The sequence below is a fragment of the Musca vetustissima genome, unplaced genomic scaffold (assembly GCF_032173495.1).
Source record: "Musca vetustissima isolate MV318-11 ecotype Yass unplaced genomic scaffold, APGP_CSIRO_Mvet_v1 utg28485, whole genome shotgun sequence".
In the NCBI taxonomy this organism is placed as follows: Eukaryota; Metazoa; Arthropoda; class Insecta; order Diptera; family Muscidae; genus Musca; species Musca vetustissima.
Genome location: NW_026873669.1, coordinates 82,696 through 97,947, shown reverse-complemented (window position 1 = coordinate 97,947; position 15,252 = coordinate 82,696). Strand labels below are relative to the sequence as shown.

General features: G+C 29.7%; 1 protein-coding gene across 1 annotated transcript; it reads left to right on the top strand.

Moving 5' to 3' along the window:
* Window positions 1–636: 636 nt before the first annotated feature.
* LOC133327130 (bifunctional 3'-phosphoadenosine 5'-phosphosulfate synthase) lies at window positions 637–11,864 on the top strand. Its single transcript, XM_061535707.1, has 5 exons — window positions 637–726; window positions 8,618–9,673; window positions 9,750–9,905; window positions 11,168–11,590; window positions 11,658–11,864. Exons 1-5 carry the CDS (start codon window positions 682–684, stop codon window positions 11,862–11,864), a joined length of 1,887 nt encoding a protein of 628 aa, XP_061391691.1. The 5' UTR covers window positions 637–681.
* Window positions 11,865–15,252: the final 3,388 nt, after the last annotated feature.

Here is a 15,252-nt window from a genome sequence, read left to right as displayed (position 1 = left end):
AATGTTTTGTTTAACTTTATTTACCTTTTTGCCCGACAGCTATCCAAATTTTATGTTAATTCATCACCTCTTCATCACCATCAACTCAACTAATTTTCTCTGTGATCTGCAGCACCCAAAAAACTACTACAACAACTTCGAATGCCATCTAAGCTAACTGAATGGATGTTTAATCAACTTTATCAACAATTTCGTGTTGTTGGTTTTTTTTTGTATTTGATATTATTTATGTTGTCTTCTTCTTCTTCATTTTCTGTTGTTATTGGAAATGTTTTCTTCTGCTGCTGCTTGTGTTGTTGTTGTGTGTTTTCACTATAGATTTGGTTAATAAATTGTTGTTGTAATTTTTGTTATGGTTTTTGTTATTGTTGTTTTGAATTTCAAAGTTAAAGTTCTGCAAAATGTTTTGGAATAGACTTCAGTTCAGTCGCGATCGTTGGTTTAAAAACACATAACACTCCGTCACTGTTGGCTGGTCGGTCGTAACGTTATTCTTATCAACAATTATAATATAAAACAAAAACAATAATAATAAAAAAACAAAATAGTGAAATCGTGAAATTTGTTGATATTTAAAACAATAAAAAAAATTAAAAATACAATCTAGTACAAGGTTTTGTACGGAAATTTAAACCAAATAAATTTTGAAGTTCATAAAAAAATTTAAAATCCTTAAACAAAATGCCAAATCCTCCAATTGGTTTCTATCCTCATGTTAAGAGGAGGGTAAGTTGATGAGTTTCAATTAATTAGAAGATAATCGACAAAAAGGCAATTTTTTTTAAATAATTAATTACCACAATGTGAAAAAATTTCAAATTTTCGCTTTACAATTGTTTTTCAATGGCAGAGACGTTTTGTGCCATAAAATGTGTAAATATGGCCTTCCTTTGGGAGAACAATATCTAGAGGACCTTACAACGAACATATCTTCCTTTAGTTGAAACCTCCGAACTCAACCCCTAGTGCCGGAAAATCGTTCTTTAATAATGGCTTCTTAATAATAGGCTTCTCAAAATGAATCTAAATTTGTTTAATAATTAAAGCCTACTTTAAGGCATAAAACCCTTTGTGAGAATGAAATGTGGAAGACCTCCAAAGGTACATTTTTTCCAAAGACAGACAACATCTAACTCAACTCCTTGATAACGAAAATTAACCTCAAACATATTGCTTTATTTATTTACCGAACTAATAATTGCTTTCTATTGCAGTGCCTTTTAGAGCCATTAAATGGTATGGTTAGTTGAAACCTCCGAACTCAACTCCTATTGCCGGAAAATTGAGCTATAATTAGGGGAATTTAAGGTACCTTTTAAAATTAATGAATAGCCAAATAATTAAAGCCTACTTTAAGGCATAAAACCAAGTGCTACATTTTTCCTTTGTAAGAATGACATGTAGAGGACCTCCTAAACTAAATTTTTTCCTATGTCAGATAACGTCTACCTCAACTCCTTGATAACAAAAATTAACCTCAAAAAAATTATAAACAATTTATTTAATTTTTTTTTTCTATTGTTTTAATTGTTTTTGAATTTTAGTTGCTTTTGGAGATATAAAATGTGAACATATGGCCTTCCTTTGGGAGAACAATATCTAGAGGACCTTTCAGCAAATATTTCTTTATTTAGTTGAAACCTCCGAACTCAACTTCTAGTGCCGGAAAATTTATCTTTAATTATGGGAATGTAGAAGGGGACTTTTAAAATGAATATAGATTAGAAAAATATTTAAAGCCTACTTTGAGGCATAAAACCAAGTGCTACATTTTTCCCTTGTAAGAATGAAATGTAGAGGACCTCCTAAACTAAATGTTTTCCTATGACAGATAACGTCTACCTCAACTTCTTAATCATGAAAACTAACCTTAAAAAAATTATAAACAATTTATTTAATTTTTTTTGTTTTAATGATTTTGAATTAGATATAGAGAGATATAACATGTGAAAATAGGGCTTTCCATTGGGAAAACAATATCTAGAGGACCTTTCAGCAAACATTTCTTTATTTAGTTGAAACCTCCGAACTGAACTTCTAATGCCGGAAAATTGGTCTTTAATTATGGGAATGTAGAAGGGGCCCTTAAAAATGAATATAGATTCGCAAAATATTTAAAGCCTACTTTGAGGCATAATACTCAATGATACATCATTGCTTTGTGAGAATGAAATGTAGAGGACATCCTAAACTAAATTTTTTCCTATGATAGATAACGTATACCTCAACTTCTTGATCATGAAAACTAACCTCAAAAATATTATAAACAATTTATTTAATTTTTTGTTTTTTTTTTTAATGATTTCTGAATTATAGTTGCTTTTAGAGATATAACTTGTGAAAATATGGCTTTCCTTTGGGAGAACAGTATCTAGAGGATCTTTCAACGAACATACCTTGCTTTAGTTAAAACCTCCGAACTCAACTTATAGTGCCGGAAAATCGCTCTTTAATTATGGGAATGTATAAGGAACCTTTTAAAGTCAATCTATATTTACAAAATTTTTAAAGCATACTTTAAGGCATAAAACCAAATGCTACATTTTTTCCTTTGTGAGAATAAAATGTCGAGGACCTCCTACACTATTTTTTTCCTACTACAGACAACATCTAACTCAACTCCTTGATAGCGAAAATTAACCTAAAAAAATTATAAGAAATTAATTATTTTTTTCTATTTTTTTTTTAATTGTTTCTGAATTATAGTTGCCTATTTCGAGGTAAATATTATAAGTTTGAAGATAATAGCTCAGTTTTTTTTTTTTTTTTTTTTGCAAATACATAAAAGCCGGTGTCACAGAGGAAAGGTGTTAATGGCTAACCTTCTATGATAACCTCCCACACCTGTTTGGTACGGAATGAAATGTCTTTAGCACCAAGGAGATCCAAAACGGTCAACGATGTAGAGATTCATTTTTAAAAATGGTTTTTCGCTATCAAGAATTTGCAGGAGAGGAAGACTTTCGCCGGAAAATATATCCGTTGAAGAGTCCTCTATAATTCCCTCTTGCAAATCAGGACGGTATTCTAACTTCCTATACCTATTAGCCGAGTGCCAATGCATCAACAAATTGTAATTTTAAATATCAGTTATTTCAATATATGTTAAATGGTGTAAGGGAGATTTTCCCAACAAGGAGTTTTGGTATGAGGTTCCGACCAAAGGAAATTTTTTCCGGTAAGTGGTCCCCTACATTTCTCTTCCACAAAGTATAGGTCTATTATCAAAATTTATGCCTCAAAAGTGTTCTGCCTTTGAAGTAAATTTAAAATGGTGAATCATCAATCAAAACTTTTTTCTGAAACGATTTTTTTGTTATCAAGGATTTGCAGTAGAGCAAAACTTTCGTCGGAAATTATATTCGTTGAAGGGTCCTCTGTAAATCCCTCTCGCAAAGCATGGCGGTATTTCAACTTCCTATACCTATTAGAGGTGTGGCAATGCATCAACAATTCCTAATTTTAAATATCAGTTATTTCAATATATGTTGAATGGTGTCGAGGGAGATTTCCCCAACAAGAAGTTGTGGTATGAGGTACCGACCAAAGGAAAACAAATTCGCTAAGAGGTCCTCTATCTTTCACTTTCACAGAGTAAAACTCTATAACCAAGATTTATACCTCAAAGGTGTTCTCCAAATGAAGAAAATACATTTTTTTGATCCCGTTTTTGTTGAAAGAATATCCCATAAATTAAAGCATATTTTCGGGCTTAAGACTTCATGATTGCCATTACTCTTGGAGCATGATATATAGAAAACCTCTTGTGGAATATTTATCACTTTGATGTAGACCCTCCAGCTCCCTTCCTTACTGCCGAAAACTACCTTATAAAGAATATCTCAAAATATACAATAAAAATGCAATCCATTGCTACTTTTTTGCAATTTAGAGGACCAAGGGGTTTATTATGGACTTTCATTTGTGAGAAGCATATCTAGAAGACTCTTCAACAAATATTTTTTCCTTTGGCGGAAATTCCTTAGCTCGTCTCCATGTTGTCTTTTGCGTCCTTTTTCTCTGAAATATGGAATTTATGCACAATTAAAAAATACCCCACAAATTAAAGCATATTTTTAGGCTTTAGACTCTGTGATACCACATCACTTTGAAAGAGTGAAATGTAGAAAACCTCTTGTGGAATATTTTTCCCTTTAATGAAAATCACCTATCTCCCTTCCTTTCTACCGAAAGTTACCTTATTTAGAATATTTTAAAATCTACAATAAAATATTTAACCCATTGAGACGTTTTTTTATATTTTGAGGCTTAAGGAGTATATTAAGGCATATCATTTGTGAGAAGGATATCTAGAGGACTCTTCAAAAATTATTTTTTTCTTTGGCGGAAATTGTTTAGCTCGTCTCCTTATTGCTTTTTGAAATTTAAGGTCAATTAAAAAATATTCTATAAATTAAAGCCTACTTTCAGGCTTAAGACTCTGTTATACCAAATCACTTTGAGAGAATGAAATATAGGAGAGCTCTTGTGAAATATTTTTCTCTTTGGTAGAAACTATCCAGCTCCCTTCCTTATTGCCGAAAATCTCCTTATTTAGAATATTTTAAAATATGAACAAATAAATTCAATCCATTGAAACTTTTTTGTAATTTAGAGGCCGAAGGAGTTTATTAATACCTATCATTTGTAAAAAGGATATCTAGAGGACTCTTCAACAAATATTTTTTCCTTTGGTAGAAACTTCCCAACTCATCTCCTTATAGTAGAAAATTGCCTTCTATTCCATAATTATGTGTTACAGCTCATTGATTAAGAAACGATAAAATACGCCTATAAATTAAAGCCTACTTTCAGGCTTAAAACTCTGTGATAGCTCATCACATTGAGAGAATGAAATGTAGAAGAGCTCTTGCGGAATATTTTTCTCTTTGATGGTTACCACCCAACCTCCAAACCTTACTGCCGAAAATTACCTTATTTAGGATATTTTAAAAAATACAATAAAAAATGTAACCCATTGAGATTTTTTTAATTTAAAGGCCGAAGGAGTTAATTATGGACTTTCATTTGTGAGAAGCATATCCAGAAGATTCCTAAACCAACCTATTTTCCTTTGATAGAAACTTCCCAACTCATCTCCTTATAGTAGAAAATTGCCTTCTATTCCAAAAACATGTGATACAGCTCATTGAATAAGAAACGATAAAATACGCCAAAAATTAAAGCCTACTTTCAGGCTAAAAACTCTGTGGTAGCTCATCACATTGAGAGAATGATATGTAGAAGAGCTCTTGTGGAATATTTTTCTCTTTGACGGATACCACCCAACCTCCAATCCTTACTGCCGAAAATGACCTTATTTAGGATATTTAAACAAATGCAATAAAAAATGTAACCCATTGAGATTTTTTTTTAATTTAAAGGCCGAAGGTGTTCATATAGGCCTATCATTTGTGAGAAGGATATCTAAAGGACCTCTCTATGAATATTTTTTCCTTTGGTGGAAACTTCCCAACTCATCTCCTTGTTGTGGAAAATTGTCTTCTATTCCATAAATATGTATTACAGGCCTTTGAATATGAAACGATAAAATACTCCTATAAATTAAAGCATATTTTTAGGCTTAAGACTCTGTGATACCACATCACTTTGAGAGTATGAAATGTAAAAGAGCCCTTATAGAACATTTTTCTCTTTAATGGTTACCACCCACCTCCCATCCTTACTGCCGAAAATTATCTCTTTTCGAAAAAATTAAAAATAAACATTCAATAATAAACTGTTATAACTGTACTACTGTCAAACAACAACAACAAGTGTACTACTTTTCTAGGCAAAAAAATTATCATCTTGTTTATCGAATGATTAAAGAAGAAGAACGAACGAAAAACAACTGTTTATCAGTACCACCCAGGTACCTTCTCAACTACTTCGCTGAATATTGACTTCATTATCTCGTCGTTGTTGTTCGTTTAAACATTTGTCAATTGTCGTACATTTTTTGAAGAGATAGACCAACCAATGCATGATTTTGCAAGTTTTGATTTTATTAAATTATATATGTATGTACATACATATTGTTTATTGTATGTATGTAGCAAAGCCAGTCATCTAATCAACTAAACGTGCCATTCTTCCCGTTTTGAAAACTTCTAATGGAAGTAATACGATTTTGAATTTGAATTTTGTTTTACCACTTCGAAGAAATAAATCTTATCGGAAATTGTTGTTGTATTTTTCTTTTTGAATGATAACACCCAAATAAATGTGCGCTAATCTTTTTAAAACACAATAAAATTTTGAGAAAAATTTAGAAAATTTTCAAAAATTTTTTTATCGATAGCGATAATTTTGAAGATCATTTTATCTAAAAAACTGATAAAAATTATTCAAATTTTTGTTATCGAAAATGGTAACTTTCCTTTATACATATTCCGAACACTAATTTCGCACTGATGTAATATTCGTGTAACTGTCTATTAATAAACATTTTAAAATATTCAAAAAAATTATTTATTTTTAAAATCAATTCTTTCTACTTCTTTCGATTTCCAAAAAAATTAAAATATTTCTAATTTATGTTAATTAACCCGAACCTATTTTGTGAAAGATCTTTCGTTGACCTTTGCCTGATTAACTTGACCGCCATCATCATCATCACCACGGTGTTAGCAACAAAAATTCTCAGCCCTGGGGTTCATCATTAAAAAAAAACTTAACCAACACCACCACCACTACCATCACAATATACCCGAACGGACCGACAACTATTCAATACCGCTTGGAATGCTTACTAAGCTAAATTCGATTAACTCGATTGTTGTTTTTGTTGTGATGGAGTTTATAATGGCTTTAGGCAACTAATATTTTCTTATTAGCAGGTTTATTGACCTCTCTTTTACATATTTGCAGATATTTTGATTTATGGTAATTTTTTTCTTACGAAAAAAAAAAAATAAATAAATAAAAAAAAACCCCGAAAACAAAATTAAGAAATGGGGGTTTGGGATATTCGAATAAGGGAATGGCCTGTTAATAAGTTTGAGGGGTTTCGAAACAGAAATTTGTTATCGCTATTATTGTTTTCGATAATGTTTTCTATAGGAAATTTCATTGTCGATAATATTTTCTACAGAAAAATATTGTTATCGATAACATTTTTTTAAAGGAAATGGGATTATCGAATGTGTTTGCTTTAGAAAATATTGGTATCGATTACTTTTATTATAGAAAATATTGTTATCGATAAAATATTTGAATGATAGTCTTGCTATCGATAATAATTTCTATAAACACTGTTGATATATTCCATTAAAAACATTATTATCGATAATATTTTCGAAAGAAAATGTTGTTATCGATAATATTTTCGAAAGAAAATATTGTTATCGATAATATTTTCGAAAGAAAATATTGTTATCGATAACATTTTTTAAAGAAAAAAAAACGGTTATCGATATTTTCTTTAAAAAAATTGTTATCGGAAATATTTTAGTACGATATAACGTTATCGGTAATATTTTCAGTATAAAATATTGTTATCGATAGTAATTTCTACAGAAAAATATTGTTATCGATAGTAATTTCTACAGAAAAATATTGTTATCGATATTATTTTTAAAAGAAAATACGGTTATCGAATGTATTTGCTATAGATAATATTGATATCGATTACTTTTATTGTAGAAAATATTGTTATCGATAATATTTTAGAAGAAAATAGGGTTATCGAATGAATTTGCTATAGGAAATATTGTTATCGATTACTTTTATTGTAGAAAATATTGTTATCGATAATATTTTTGAAAGAAAATGTTGTTATCGATAATATTTTCTATAATATATATTGTTATCGATAATATTTTTAGAAGAAAATAGGGTTATCGAATGAATTTGCTATAGAATATATTGTTATCGATTATTTTTATTGTAGAAAATATTGTTATTGTTATCGATGAAAATTTACATAAAAAATCTTGCTATCGGAAATATTTTTAGTACGATATGTCGTTATTGGTAATATTTTCTAAAGAAAATATTGTTATCGATATTATTTGCTATAAAATAAATGCTATATCGATAATGAATTCTATAGAAAATATTTAAATCGATATTATTTTCTACAGAAAATATTGGCATCGATAATATTTTCTATAAAAAAATATTGTTATCGATTACTTTTATTATAGAAAACATCGATAATAATATCAATACCACTTCTTGTCATCGACATTTTTTTAATATTATTATCGACAATATTTTTAGTACGATATATCGTTATCTATGTTATTTGCTAGAAAAATATTGTTATCGATAATATTTTCTATAAAAAAAATATTGTTATCATTGTTATCGATAATATTTTTAATGATATATATGTATATATATATTGTTTTCTATAATATTTTTAATAAAAAATTTTGTTATCGATAACATTTTACTGTAGAACATTTTGTTATCGATACTTTTTTCTAAAAAAAATTATCGATAATTTTTTTCTACTAAAAATTACAAAAAAATTATAATTCTTATAGAAAATATAGATATCAATTTCGTTATCCCTAATTCTTTGTTATCGATTTTTTTTTTCATTATATTTTAAGTATTATCGAAATGCATTTATATAATTCCTTTTCTTCCTCTCCTCTACTTGCAGTGCCTTCAAGTTGCCACAAATGTCACCGAACAAAAACATCACGTCACCCGTGAGGCACGTGGCAGAAATCTCGGTCTCTGTCGTGGTTTCCGTGGCTGCACCGTATGGTTCACCGGTTTGAGCGGTGCTGGCAAAACATCAATTGCTTTCGAATTGGAAGCCTATTTGGTGTCCAGAGGTATTCCCGCCTATGGCCTTGATGGTGACAACATTCGTACCGGTCTTAACAAAAACTTAGGCTTCACCCCATCCGATCGTGAAGAGAATATTCGTCGTGTTGGTGAAGTGGCCAAGCTGTTTGCCGACAGTGGTGTCGTGGCCATTTGCAGTTTCGTTTCACCCTTCGCCGATGATCGTGAAATGGCTCGTAAAATTCACAAGGATGCCGATTTGAAATTCTACGAAATTTTCGTTGACACACCGTTGAATGTGTGCGAGTCACGCGATGTCAAGGGCCTCTACAAGAAGGCTAGAGAAGGTACCATCAAGGGATTCACCGGCATCACTCAGGAATATGAAAAACCCGAACATCCCGAATTGGTTGTCAACACTGACGGCTACACCATCAAAGAATCGACACAAAAGGTGATCGCCCTGCTGGAGGAGGAGGGTATCATTCCCAAGTCCCTGAGAGATGTTGAAAAATTGCCCGAACTTTATGTTCAGGATGCCGTTAAAGAGGCTATCATCAATGAGGCTAAGTCACTGCCCTCAGTGCCAATTACTCAGGTGGAACTACAATGGTTGCAGGTTTTGGCCGAAGGTTGGGCCTACCCCTTGAAGGGTTTCATGCGTGAAGATGAATATTTGCAAACGCTGCATTTCAATTCGATACTCAGTGAGGATGGAGCTTTCCGCGAAAATCAATCGGTTCCGATTGTTTTGTCCGTCACCACCGAAAACAAAGAGAAATTGGATGGTGTCTCGGCCATTACATTGACCTACGAAGGCAAAGCTGTGGCCATATTGAGAAAACCCGAATTCTTCTTCCACCGCAAGGAAGAACGTTTGTCGCGTCAATTCGGTACCAGCAATCCTAATCATCCCTACAGTAAGGTGAGTAGCAGGGCATTTTGTTTGGAAATAAATTTCGATTAATATTTTTTGATTTGGTTTCTTCGTGTTTTTCCAGATGGTCATGGAATCTGGCGATTACTTGGTTGGTGGTGAATTGGATGTCATCGAACGCATTAAGTGGAACGATGGCTTGGACCAATACCGTCTAACACCCAATGAGCTGAGAGAGAAATTCACTGAAATGAAGGCTGATGCTGTTTTTGCATTCCAAGTAAGTTCGGTTATCGATATAAATCTGTTGTTATCGGTTAATTTTTCGAAAGAATATTTTCTTATCGATAATATTTTCTAGAGAAACATTTTTTATCGTTAATATTTTCTGGAGAATTATATTGTTATCGAGAAAATATTGTTATCGAAAATATTAGATATAGAATATGATGTTATCGATAGTATTATCTAGATAAACTACGGTTATCGATAGTATTTTCTAGAGAAAATATTGTTATCGATATAATTTTCTAGAGAACATATTTTAATCGATAATAGTTTCAAGAGAAAATATTGTTATCGATAATATTTTCTTGAGAAAATGTTGTTATCGATAATATTTTCTTGAGAAAATATTGTTATCGATAATATTTTCTTGAGATAATATTGTTATCGATAATATGTTCTTGAGGAAATATTGTTATCGATAGCATTTCCTTGAAAAAATATGGTTATCGGCAATATTTCCTAGAGAAATTATTGTTATCGATATAATTTTCTAGAGAAAATATTGTTATCGATAGTATTTTCTTGAGAAAATATTTTTATCGATAGTATTTTCTGCAGAAACTATTTTTATCGAAAATATTTTCTATGTAAAATATTGTTATCGATAATATTTTCCATAAAATTATTGTTATCGATAGTATTTTCTGGAGAAAATATTGTTATCGATAACGTTTTCTATATAAAAGAATGTTGTCAATAATATTTTGTGTAGAAATTATTGTTATCGATAATAATTTTATTCGAAAATATTGTTATCGATTACTATAGAACATATTGTTATCGATAAAAATTGTAATCGATTGTTTTTCTGCACAAAATATTGTTATCGATAATATTTTCTGTGTAAAAAATTGTTATCGAAAATACTTTCTATAAAATTATTGTTATCGATATTGTTTTCTATATAAAAAAAATGTTATTAGTAATATTTTGTGTAGAAATTATTGTTATCGATGATAATTTTAATCGAAAATATTGTTATCGATTAAATTTTCTGTACAAAATATTGTTATCGATTGCATTTTCAGTTTTTATCGAAAGTCTCATTTTTATCGATAACATGTTTTCGATAATATTGTTATCGAAATTTTTTTTCTGTAAAAATATTGTTATCGATAATATGTAATTTATAAAAAAATTCTGTTGTTGCCAAAAAATTTCCATACAAATCAATGTTTATCGATTTTTGTTATCGTTTTTTTTTTTTGTATATTTTTACTAATATTTTTATTTTGATTTCTGTTTTTTTTCCAGCTGCGTAATCCAATCCACAACGGTCATGCCTTATTGATGCAAGATACCAAACGTCAATTGTTGGAACGTGGTTTCAAAAAACCCGTCCTCCTACTCCATCCTCTTGGCGGTTGGACTAAGGATGATGATGTCCCCCTGCCAGTACGTATGGCTCAACATCAAGCTGTTCTTGATTCGGGGGTGCTGAGTCGTGACGATACCGTTTTGGCCATTTTCCCCTCACCCATGATGTATGCCGGTCCCACTGAGGTGCAATGGCATGCCAAGGCACGCATGAATGCCGGTGCCAATTTCTATATTGTTGGACGTGATCCAGCCGGTATGCCACATCCCGACAAATCGATGTATCCCGATGGCAATCTGTATGATGCTACACATGGTGCTCGTGTACTTAAAATGGCTCAAGGTTTAGATAGTATGGAGGTGGGTTTTTTGGTGAAGGGGGGGAGTTTTTTGGATTTTTTTATTATTTCTTTTTTGTTTTTTCCAGATTTTACCCTTCCGCGTTGCCGCCTATGACAAGAGCGTCTCACGCATGGCCTTCTTCGAACCGAAACGCAAGGAAGAATTTGAATTTATCTCAGGTACAAAAATGCGCACACTTGCCAAGACTGGTGCCAATCCTCCGGATGGTTTCATGGAACCCAAAGCCTGGAAAATCTTAGCTGAATACTATCAATCACTAAACAAACAATAGTTAGTTAGCTAGCTATGTAGTCGCAACTAGTTAGAGATATGATTCCAAATTGATTTTCGATTTGTTTTTTTTTAAAGAAAAAAAGTATCATTAATTTTTTAAGTGCAATTCTTTTATGAAAAAAAAACTAAAATCACTATGACTTCTTTAAACACACACACAAATCATAAAAAATATTGACTATTTTATATGTATGTATATACATATGTGAATATCCACATATTTGTATGTACTTCCTATTTTTTAACATTACCATTAGTTATAAGAGCAAAGAGCAGGAGCCAGCATCAACACACACACAGCTTGTGTTCTATTCTAGTTATAAATTAGCAAAAAAGTTGTCAAAATGTAATTCGTCGCCCTATTTTATTTTATTTTTTTCCAAAATGCTATTTTTTTTGCAAACCCACACAGGCTATTTATACTTACCTTTTTGTGTCTATTGTCAGGTCAGTCTAAAAGCTTTTTGTCAACACTTTTTTTGTTTGTTTTCAAAATGTATGTCCACTTTCTTTAGGTTTTAACTGCTTAGGAATTATTTTTATAATTTATTTGATTTTTATTTTGTACAGCAAGTCTTAGTACAAAAAAAAATAATAATAATAAAAAGAAACACACACACAAGACCCCAATATAACATCGATGTCAACACAAGGAATGCATAAGAAGCTGTACAAACAATAACAACAAAATTATTGTATGTGTACATATATTACAAAAAAATATATATATTTTATATTAGGAAAAAAAAATATCTGTTATAAACATTTTTTTTAAAAAATAAAATAAAGTTGTATTATTTAATGAAAAACATTAAGTGTATTCTTTTTTATTGTGGGGGGATCATTCTTTGATTTATAGAAAAAGCAAACATCTAAGAAATAATCTTCTGAGGAAGAAAAAGTTTTATCGATAATTTTTTTTTTACAATAAAAACTGTTCTCGTTGTTTTTCTTTTATAATACAAATGTTATCGATAGTATTTTTTGATAGCAAATATTGATTTTCTATAAAAAATATTGATATTGATTAGATTTTTTTAGAAAATATTATCGATAACAATATTTTCTATACAAAATATTATCGCTTACAATATTTTCTATAGAAAATATTATCGATAACAAAATTTTCTCTATCAAATATTATCGATAACAAACTTTTTTATAAAAATATAATCAATAAAAATATTTTTTATAGAAAATATTATCGATAACAATATTTTCTACAGCAAATACAACCGATAACAATATATTCTAAGGAATGTATTATCGATAACAATATTTTCTATAGAAAATATTATCGATAAAGATATTTCAAATGGAAATATTCACCCCTATTCTGTATGTCGTCGTCGACACGAATCGACGTCGAAGAGAGTCGTCTTTTGCAAATTGGTATTCCCTATGTCGTTGTCGACATTTATCGATAACTATTGAAAGATTTTTGGTATTCCGTAACAATGTGTGACGACGACGATGTCGAAGATTTCTTCGTCATAGTTTTTGTTGACGACTGAAGCGTTTGAACATTTTTTTTTTAAATTAAAAAAAAAAAACATGACCGGACAAGAACAGGATACATCATTCTAGAATCTATTCAATACTTAATGCAAAATAAAGTGTAAATAAAGAAAAATATATGGGATCTATATATAAATCTAAACCGATTTTGACCAATGTCAATAGGACTCGTCTATGTGGAAATAAAATTTCATCCCAATTGGATGGATTTTTTCCAAATTTCATCCCGTTCGGATCATAATGGTGGCATGTAACTTGTTTAAAATAATACATGAATGGAGGGACATGCATAAATCGACTGAAAAATAATTCTATGTACATACTATATACTAAAAAGTAACTATGGGTCTATCTCGTTTCTTTTTGGTCGTTGCAAACACATTTACCAAGACATAATGCCCTGTGCCACAGTGCGGTGAAGGATACAAACACATTTTTGCCCAAAAATATGCAACAAAATTTTTGTTTTTATTGATATTATCGATAAATAGTCGACATCGTCGCATGAGTGTTACAGAATACCAAATCAGTGTCGAAGTGATGTCGATGTCGATGCGAAGTGATGTCGAAAGAGAAACGTCGTCGACAACGACGACGACATACGGAATAGGATAATAATAATTTCTCTAGAAATTATCGATAACAAGGTTTATTTAGGAAATATTATCGATAACAATAGTTTATTTAGGAAATATTATCGATAACAATATTTTCTATAGAAAATATTATCGATAACAATATTTTCTATAGAAAATATTATCGATAACAATATTTTCTATAGAAAATATTATCGATAACAATATTTTCTATAAAAAATATTATCGATGACAATATTTTTTTCTATAGAAATATTATCGATAACAATTTCTATAGGAAAAATTAACGATAACAATATTTTCTATAAAAAAATATCGATAACAATATTTTCTATAGAAAATATCGATAACAATATTTTCTATAGAAAATATTATCGATAACAATGTTTTCTATAGAAAATATATTTTCTTTCTCGTAGAAAATATTATGGATAACAATATTTTCTATAGAAAATATATTTTCTTTAGAAAATATTATCGATAACAAAATTTTCTATAGAAAATATATTTTCTTTAGAAAATATTATCGATAACAATATTTTCTGTAGAAAATATTATCGATAACAATATCTTCTATAGAAAATATTTTCAATAATAATATTTTCTATAGAAGACATTATCGATAACAACATATTCTATAGAAAATATTATCGATAACAATATCATCTATAGAAAATATGATCGATAACTATATTTTCGGTGAAAAATTTTATCGATAACAATAGTTTCTATAGGAAACATTTTCGATAACAATATTTTCTATAGGAAATACTATCGATAACATTATTTTCTATAGGAAATATTATCGATAACAGTATTTTCTATAGAAAATATATTTTCTTTAGAAAATATTATCGATAACAACATTTTCTATAGAGAATATATTTTCTTTAGAAAATATTATCGATAACAACATTTTCTATAGAGAATATATTTTCTTTAGAAAATGTTATCGATAACAACATTTTATATGAAAATATTATCGATAACAATATCTTGTATAGAAAACATTATCGATGACAATATTTTCTACAGAAAATATTATCGATAACAATATCTATAGAAAATATGATCGATAACTATATTTTCGGTGAAAAATATTATCGATAACAATAGTTTCTATAAGAAAAATTTTCGATAACAATATTTTCTATAGGAAATATTATCGATAACAATATTTCCTACAGAAGAAATTGTTATCGATGTAGAAAATATTCTTATCGACAATAATTTTTATAGAACATATTGTTATGTTTTTGTAGAAAATATTGT